Source organism: Sarcophilus harrisii, chromosome 5, assembly GCF_902635505.1.
Source record: "Sarcophilus harrisii chromosome 5, mSarHar1.11, whole genome shotgun sequence".
Lineage (NCBI taxonomy): Eukaryota > Metazoa > Chordata > Mammalia > Dasyuromorphia > Dasyuridae > Sarcophilus > Sarcophilus harrisii.
Genome location: NC_045430.1, coordinates 86,521,979 through 86,531,959, shown reverse-complemented (window position 1 = coordinate 86,531,959; position 9,981 = coordinate 86,521,979). Strand labels below are relative to the sequence as shown.

The 9,981-nt window shown below is 34.1% G+C and overlaps 1 protein-coding gene across 1 annotated transcript; it reads left to right on the top strand.

Annotated features, from left to right (window-relative positions):
• Positions 1–7,622: 7,622 nt before the first annotated feature.
• On the top strand, positions 7,623–8,573 carry LOC100916042 (olfactory receptor 10A7). The gene has a single exon (XM_003770916.1). It carries the CDS (start codon positions 7,623–7,625, stop codon positions 8,571–8,573), a length of 951 nt encoding a protein of 316 aa, XP_003770964.1.
• The last annotated feature ends 1,408 nt before the right edge of the window (positions 8,574–9,981 follow it).

The window sequence follows — 9,981 nt, the reverse complement described above, 5'->3', positions numbered from 1 at the left end:
AAAACTCAGATAATGAAAGACCCAGGGGACTAGCAAATTTCTATATACATTCTGAGAATAAAGAAATAGTTTAATTGGTGTCAATCCTCTCTAATGGTCAGGGGATTATTTCCCTAAGTCACACAAGCCCTTAAATATGCTTAATAAATCAGAAGAGAAGTCTTTTAAAGCCTTAGTCCATAAAGGTAGGTCATGGATACATAACCAAGTGATTCCAATTTCAGCAAATATTTCTCAATTTGTTTTTGCTTTTATTTCTTCACTGCTCATCTGATCCAAAAAGATAATCATGGTTGACATTAATTTTTAGTCTGATTAAGTGTATTGCAATGTTTCCTTATGATTTCTATTTTTTTCTGTTTCCCTTCTTTAATGCTTTAATTGATTAACCAAATATTAAAGGAGCATAAAAGAGTATAGCACAAATATTTACCAGAAATCATTAAAGAAGAAAATAAGATCAAAACTCTAATCTCATTTTAAGAGTGATATTGATCTACTTTCCTTATTTTTTTTAAATGAAAAAGAAATGCAGCCTTTAAAATGTATCTAACTTAAACCACTATAACATGTAAGTATAGGGTAGGAAGAGGATTATTGCATGCTTTTTGTTGTTCAGTCATTCTCCAGTCATGTTTAACTTTTTGTGACCCCATTTGTAGTTTTCTTGGCAAAGATATGAAAGTGGTTTTCCATTTCCTTCTATGGGTCATTTTTAAAGATGAGGAAATTAAAGTAAATAACATTAAATGACTTGTCCAGAGTCACATAGCTACTAAATATCTGAGGGGGGATATGAATTCAGAAAGATATGAATTCAGACTCCAGGCCCAATACTCTATCCATTTGCCACCTAGCCATGAAAAACAAGATAAGAATCTTTTCCTGCCAAAGGTGCAGAAGTTTCATGTTTAAAATTGAAGTATGGGGCAGTTTGTTAAATAGGGAATATTAATATATACACATAGATTAGGTTAATATTCTATATACAATATATTAGAGATAGTATGGTATATATATCAAGGGCTTTGTTTGAAGTTAGGAAGTTCTAGATTAGAAATCCTTTTTACTGGCTATGTGACACTGAACAAGTCACTTACTCTTTTTGTATGCTTTAGGAAGTTCCCTAAAACTTCCTTACCAAGTTACAGATGGGTTGTCATAAGCTGAAAAAATCCACTTCATATTTTGCAAAATATTTTGCACATTCTATTTCATTTTATCACAACAACCCTACATGGGCCTTTCCCCAGTTTATTTTTCCAACCTCATTATTCTCTTTTTAAAATTTTATGGTTCAGGCAAAGTAGTCTTCGCTCTTTAATTTGCTTACAAAACTCCATCTTCTATGTCTGTGTCTTTGCACTGTGTTCCATGCTTGGAATGTGCTTCTTCTTTATCTTTACTTCATAGACTCTTTCCCTCCTTTACATACATTTCAGACTCTCTCATTTTCTTAAAGAGTCTTTTCAAACACTTCCTTTTATATGAATTCTTTCCTGATTTCCCTGCTAATGTTCTTCTTCCCTGTTTATGTTGGGTTTAACCACTCCAAAATTATTTTGTCTTTAATCAGTTAAAACTTATGTTCATGCTGTCTCCCCAATAAAATAATAAGATTCTTGAGAGGACAATTTCCATTTTTGCTTTTGCTTTCCCAGTAGTACAATAACTAGTAATTAGTCTATGCTTAATAAAGGCCTGATAATCAGTTGATTAATCTTCTATCTCTGTGCCTTTGCACATTATTCCTTATATCTTGAAAATACTCTTCCCTTATCTCTGCCCCTTAGAATCTCTCGTTTTCTTCAAAGTTCAGCTCAAACATTGTTTTCCATGTGAGGCTGTGGAAGAAGAGGACAAAAATCCTACCAGATAAACGACAGATATCGACATCAGTATTTAACTTCTTAAACTTCATTATTTTAAATTTAATTTAAGGACATGGCTGTAAAAGTTTGGGTCATTCAGGTCTTATTTTTATCTCTTAGCAGGAACCAAAAGACTTAGTTGCTGAAGGGGGAGGATTCTAGTCTGGGGACATTCTCTGTCTTGTAAAACAGGAAAAAAATTTTTTATTTAAATGAGACCAGTGATACTCAAATGATAAACTCCTTTACTATCTCCTATAGCTAATAATATGCATTTTCCTCCAAAAGTATTCTTTTGGCATGACTACCTATATTTTATGAATAACCATCTCCCTTTTCTTTGTTTCACACAGTGTTACACTGAAAAATATTTAGTTTATGAATGCTTGCTTAAAACAAATCTGTATATTAGGAAACTCATGTTACGCTTGGAAAAGATTATCATGTATCTTGATATTTTGGTACCCCAACCTCAAGAACCCCATTTGGTGAGTAATAAACCTCTTGGATCTTTAAATAATTCCATTACAAGGTCTTTTTCTTTTTGCTCTTGGTATTAGTGACTTCCCCCTTAAGTTACATTATTATTTATTTTCTATATATCTTTATTTATTTGCACATATTTTTTTCTCCAATAGAATGTAAACTACCTGAAGTTGAGAATGCGGTCAAGATTGCAGGGCACCTGGGTATATTTGTAGAGAGAGAGATTATAGATTCATGAGAGATTGGGGATGTTAAAAGGGACAATCTTCTAGGAAAGATGGAATGGAATGGGATCACTTGTGCATACAGAGGCATTTGCTTTGGCAAGAAAGTCCCCTTTTCACATAAGGCCAGAGTGAAAGAATAGAGTGGCAGAAAACATTTGACTGATGTAAGATGTGGAAAAAAGGAGAAAAATGACCTCTTTAAGTGAAGTATCTTTTAATTTTTCACAGGAAAAAAAAAGACATGATTCTCAACTAATAGGGGGCTAGGCATAGTGTGTTTGAGGAAGATTGAAAAGCTTTGGAAAAGCAACTGCTGTAAGTGGGATAATCAGTTGTTGAGGTTATATAAAATAAATTTGTCTTGTATGTAGTAAGAATTTCATGATTGTCTCCATTTAGTAACACAGGAGTGAGAGCAGTCAGCAGATGATGGGAAGTAATTCTAAGTTGAGGACATAACACAACAAAGAACTCTAAGGAAAATGTTTGTGTTGACTTGACCTTGTTCACCAAAGGCTCAAGAAGAGAGAGAGGAGATTTTGTTTAACCAGTTCAAGATGAAAACCTGGAAAAAAGCTCTGAGGTTTAAGGTTTAGAGGACATGATTGAGAGGAAGAACAAGGTATTAGGCAATATGAGGCAGAAGGAAAGGTAGCATGACTCCAGATTGTAAAGAACTTTAGAGTTCATGAAAGTAGAAACTTTTATGAGTGAAGGCAAAATGTGACCATTTTTTATGTACCTGGAATAGTGTAGAGTTTTAGGAATGAGTAAGTTAGAGAAAGTTAGAGCATTTGAAAGAATTTCAATAGGTATGTTGAAATACCTTAGTTTGAAGAGTTGGGGAAAAGAAAGTCTATGAGTTAGGAACTGAATTCAAAAAGGAAATAAAGAGACTGTCTTGTAGGTCAGTAGATAACCACTATCAGAATCTTGATTGAAAATCAAAATGGATTTCTTGAACCTCAGAGAAGGAAAGGTTATTGAGTATTGTTAAGGGGATAGTCTGGAATAGGTAATGGGGAGGGGCAAGACATGATCCAATGTCTCTATTTCAAGCAGAGAGTCAGAAATATGAATAAATGTGCAACTATTGCCAAAAAGGATGACCAAGGAATCTGTGTCATCAGAAGGAAATTTGATCTCAGTGAGTGCAAATTAAAAGGAATGAGAAAATAAAAAAAGTTTAAAATGGAAAAAAAAAAAAAAACATCTGTAGAGGAGGCTTTCCAAAGAGCACAGTGAAAGGGGTGGGTAATTCTAGGGTGAGACTTTGGGAGGGAGCAGTTGAGAAGGCTAGAAATAAGGGATCAGTTGGTAGATGAGGGACAATATATTTGAACAGTGACAGAAGAGAGTTCAGAATCAATGAAATTTGTAGGGTATGACTGGATGAGATTTGGTCAGTCTTTGAGAAATGAGTTTAGGTAAATTATTTTTCTTAGGGGTTTGCTCTCAAGGTGGAGTCCTTTTAGATTCAAACCAGAAGACTGGTAAAGATGAGGTTGTAGAAAAGAGAACATCACAGTCTCAGGCAAGAAAAATATCGCAGGCAGAGCTGAAGAAAGCTGAACAGAATTCTGGGAGGGAACACAATGAGATAGCTGGTCCAAAAGTGACACAAAAAAAAACACTTTTTCTTCCCTGGCCGTTACTTCCCTTAACAAAACATTGGGATCCCAGTGAATCTAATAAAATCACAACTCACATTTATTTATTGCTGTATGATTTTGCAAAATATTTTCTTCACATATAAGATAGGAGTAAAGGAAAAAAAAAGTGACAAAAATCTATTGAATGATGTGGTATGGGGGAAGGGGAAAAGGAGAAGAGAAAAGAAAATGTACTTAGTGAAAGGTCTCAATTTGGTATGTAATGTATTATCATTCCCATTTTATAGATGACAAAACTGAGGACAGTCTACTAATCAACTAATCAAAGTATTAATTAACTACTATTTCCCAAGCATTATACAAAGCATCAGGATATACGAAGACTAACAGGAAATAGTCCCTGGCCTCAAGTAGCTTACATTCAAATGGACAAGGCAAATACCGCCATGTGTATGTATACATATTTGTATATGTATGTATATACACACACATTCAGATTGTATATATGTATATAAATATTATATGAGATGCTCATATATAATTACAATATGTATAATTAGATTTCATGTAATATATTGTTATATATAACAAATATCATATATGTGTATTAATAACTATATAACTACAAACTCATATCTATGACTACATATAAATATATATAAAACTATATATAAGCATGTATAAATATATGTAAAATCATACATTTTAAATATATGTAAAACTATAAATAACTATAATTATAGCTCTGTCTCTGTCTTTCTCTTTCTCTCTCTCTATGTCTCTCTCTGTCTCTATCTCTCTTTCTTTGTGTCTCTCTCTGTCTCAATAAACATGCAAGGCAAATAAAAGTTAACCTTAGATGAAAATGTATTCGCATCTGGGGAACCAGGAAGGATTTCCTGAAGAAGATAGTAATTAATCTGAGTCATGAAGGAAATATAGAATTTTAAGATACAGAGGAGAGGAGAGAACATTCCAACCAATATAACGGCATTTGTAAAGAACAGCCAATATGGCTGGACCAAACAATATACAGAGAGAAGTAATACATAAGAAAATTAGAGACTTTGGAAGGTGCCAACTTGTGGAGAGTTTCAAATGCCAAATAGAAGTTACTATTTAGTTCTAAGAATAATAAAGAACCACTGTAATTTTTGAGCAGGGGAAGGACATGCTCAGGCCAGAGCTTTAGAGAAAAGACTTTGATGAGTAATAGAGTATAGAGGTTGTATTGAAGTGTAGACAGATTTTTGACAGGGGCACCAATCAAGAAAATAGAATCAAATCTTGTAGGTGATGAAGGCTTGAACTGATTGCTATATGAGTATAGATAAATCAGTGAATTAATTATGTGTGTAGGAAAAGGTTGGCCTTGGCAAGGAGAAAGACATCCTTTTTTTAGGAGACTAGAATAAAAGAGAAAACTGTGGGGGATGATACCAGGCGTTTGTGAAATGTGGAAGGGGAAGAGCTCATAGGTAAATTATCAAAATTTATAATGGCTACAGTATGGTTAAATAATTTTCTCCACTTGTGTTCTGCAGTATTTAAGTGAAAGAGATGTGTGAGTGAGTGTGTGTGTGTGTGTGTGTGTGTGTGTGTGTGTGTAGAATAAGCCAGGGTTGGAGTTTGGTAAATCATAAGCAGCAGTTGAACAAAGGCATATTGGTCATATAGTTCAGACCTCCTGATACTTAGTTCAGTACTTTTTCCATTACGTCACACTAGTATACCCCCTCCTATTGCTAATGATGCTTCCCAACACTTTGGGAGTTCTAGTGATGTAGGACCAAATAACAGGAATTATGGTTGGTTGATTTTGTTGAGGGTTATCTATAGTAGTAAACTGATATTGTATTGATATTGTGTAAAGCAAACTGATGGACAAATTAGATATGACTAAAATACTTCTGTAAGGCAAAATGAAATAAAAATAGGAAGGATTTTCTATCCCTCTAATATGCCCATTGTTTCATAAATATTGAAGAATAATCTGGATATTTAGGCATGGGTCCTCAGGGTTTTATATTTCTGCTTTTTGGAATAGAAAAATCTTGTAAACGTTTTGATTATAAAGTAAGCACATAGACTAATTTTTCCTTTGATGGAATCACAAAGTCACACTTAACAATGAAATATAATGATCCAATGGTGATTCAAGTTAAACAGATGATAATTAAAAAAAGAAAAAAATCTCCTTTGATCAACTCAAAAGGAAAATAATGATTAGCTGGAATTCTTTAAATTTTATGGGACTGGCTATTTTCTTTGTATGATAGAAGGAAATAGCAAGTTTGGGGTTTAGTTAAAGGAAAACATTCCATTTAGAAGATGGGCCTACAGAAAGTCCTTATAGACAAAGTACCCTAATCACAAATATGCTACACCAATGAAATTATGTATTGGAAGCAAAAAAAAAATCTGAACTTTTCCCTTGTTTAAAAAAAAAAAAAGATTACAGAGTAACTTTATAAAACTCAAATCCTTTGTGATGGGAAGAAAAAGGAGGAAATAGCCACTACCCTGCACTTAGTTGATATTTTCCAAACTATTTTATGCCTAATTTTCTAGAAAAGCAATTTCCTTCCTCCATGATCTTTGTAATATACAAAAACTTTAAGAATTTGATAATACATAGGAGAGAAAATTGGATTTGGTATCAAACAATAGGATTTTGCTACACAGTACCTGCCACATGACTTTGTTTAAGTCAAAGCTTTGGAACTGCCTGAAGTTTAAAATCTCTTCCAAGTCTGGATCCTATGAATAGTTTTACTTACTAAAATAGTGTCTACACTTCATTCTGCAATCTAGGGAAATACTAACTGAATGTGGTGTGATGATTATTTTTGTTTAACCATGTATTTTTTCTTATTTTTTTCAAGATTCAAATTTCTGATCACTTAGAATGACATTTCACTAGTGAGAGGGAAAAGGCCTTTACAGTCATCATATTTCCACCTTTCCTATTCATTCACTATTCTTCAACCAAATCTTTTCCAAGCAGTTCTACCATCTCCTCAGAGATGCAATATAATATGACTGTGAAGTGGAAGCAGGAATGATTCTTTGTTCCCTTTCTGTTCATATGTTTTATTTTTATTGCACCATGAAGAAAAGAAACAAGCATTTATTAAATGGCTACTATGTGCCAGGCACTGTGTTAAGCATTTTAAGATATGTTATGTCATTTGATCCTTATATCAAACTTGGAGAACCAGGACTATTATTATCTCCATTTTATAGTTGAAGAAATCAAGGCAGACAAGAGATTCCTAGGTCCACAAAACTAAATGTCCAAAATGGAATTTGAATTTGGGTCTTCTTGACTCTCAGTGCTCTATCCACTGTGTCTCCTAGTTGCCTCTAAGATATATGAAAAACAACTGTGAACTCTGACCATCTAGGTGAGACAAGACTGGGAAATGACTTGTGAAAATCAGACCAGAGTCACCGAGTTTTTACTTTTGGGGTTCACCAACAACCCTGAAATGCAAGTTTGCCTCTTTATTCTGTTTCTGATCATTTATTCAGTCACCCTGGTGGGCAACTTCCTCATTATCACAGTAACCAGCGTGGATCCTGCTCTTCAAACTCCTATGTATTTTTTCCTCCGTAACCTATCACTCTTAGAAGTCTGCTTCACTTTGGTGATGGTGCCCAAGATGCTGGTGGACCTGGTATCTACAAAGAAAAGCATCTCCTTCATAGGCTGTGGTACACAGATGTATTTCTTCTTTTTCTTTGGCAGCTCTGAATGCTTTCTTCTCTCCATGATGGCATATGACCGTTACGTAGCCATCTGTAACCCTCTCCGATACACACTCATCATGAATCAAGGCCTGTGCAACTTAATGGTCATAGGTTCTTGGCTCTCTGGTGTCCCTGTCTCTATGCTACAAACAGCTTGGATGATGGCCCTTCCATTCTGTGGACAAAATGCTATTGACCACTTCTTTTGTGATGGGCCACCTGTTTTGAAACTAGTGTCCCAGGACACAACCATGTATGAGATGCAGGCCTTGGCTTCTACCCTCCTCTTCATTATGTTCCCCTTCTCCCTTATTTTAGTTTCCTACACTCACATTATAACAACCATTCTGAAAATGCCCTCTGCTACTGGCCGCCAGAAAGCCTTCTCCACTTGTTCTTCCCATTTAATTGTGGTATCCCTCTTCTATGGGACTGCAAGCCTAACTTATTTGAGGCCAAAATCCACCCAATCCCCTGAGAGTAAGAAGATGGTATCATTGTCCTACACAGTCATCACTCCAATGTTAAACCCAATCATCTATAGCCTGAGGAACAATGACGTGAAAGGGGCTGTCAGGAGAACATTTTCTAGAGAGGTCTTCCAGAAGTTGGAGGTTTTTTGACATAAACAAAAAAGTGAACAAAAGATTCTTAATGCAAAATCATGTCTATTATAACAACAGATAAACTTAAAAAGAGAGTAAAAAATTAGTTCTAAGCTCAGCTATCCTTTAAGTAAAATTTTCAGATGTGACTGAGCAAATATCTTAATTTTCCTTTTTTCATTCACTCTCAAAATGAATTGAGCCAGAATGCTATGACAAGTTCTCTTCTTTAAAATTGTACTGGACTCATAAGACTTATTGGAACTTACCTTCTCTAATATTCTCCAAGAATCTAGCTTCTCTTCTATACAGCCTATCCATGTGGTTGCAAGTGATGACAGCAAAACATAACAAAAGTTTTTTTTAAACACATAAGTTTTTAATGTCAGAGCTTTTGTCATTGAATATTATTTATTTAGTGGATAGAGCACCAGACCTGAAGTTAGGAGGACCTGAGTTCAAATCTTATCTCAGACACTTAACATTTCCTAGCTGTGTGACTCTGGGCAAGTCACTTAACCTCAATTGTCTCAGCAAAAAAAAAAAAAAAAAAAAAAAAAAAATTATTTGATGATCCTGCCTTCCTGGACACTATGGAGTGCTAGCCAAGAAACCCAAACATGAAGTATCATGTTTATGTTTGCTTATAAAGTTCTACAAGGTTGTTTTCAATATGACATATATAAGAATGCACTGAATAGTATCTTAAGGTGCCCAGGTACTCTAAGGGTGAACCTCTAGGCTTGGACTGTCACCACTTCCATAATTTCTCTGCCATATTTATTCTTCAAAATAGTCGTGAGCAGTATCACTTGAAATAGACATTTTAGTTATTATAGCAGGAAAGGAATGTCCTTTCTATATCTATAATTTTCCTTAAGAAAAATAAAGTGATCATGCAAAGAAAGTTAATGACTCTATCATAAGCCAATTTGTCACCCCACATTGGAGTCTAGAAAAGAGAAAATAGTCAAAATCTTTGATTGAATTATTGAAATATAAAAGGATATATAAAAAGGATAAATAGAAATATAAATAGATTCAAATAAAATGGAACATACAGTATTTGTAATAAAAGCTGTGGATCATCAAGAAAGGGAAAGATTAATATTGGAAGGAACTAATGGAAAATATCATATTTAGAAGGTAGACCTGACATAATCCATGAAGGAACCAATAACAATTTTTTTTATTCTTTCCTTCTTTGGTTCCCTTGCTTTCACTCTTTGTTTTCCCTCCCCTTTCTACTTTCCCCTTCCATTCCTCACTTTATTGATGTCTTCTAACTTTAATATTATGGTAATTTCTGGGGAGGAAGAAATTCCTTTCCTGCTAACTTCAGAATAAATCTAAGACAAACAACAAAGCAAAAAAAAAAGTTTATATGATCAATGAACATATTATTTATTTTTAGATTCTTTTCTTT

Bases quoted from the DNA above. Each gene is read 5' to 3' on its own strand.
- LOC100916042 (XM_003770916.1), top strand. From the start codon at position 7,623: ATGACTTGTGAAAATCAGACCAGAGTCACCGAGTTTTTACTTTTGGGG.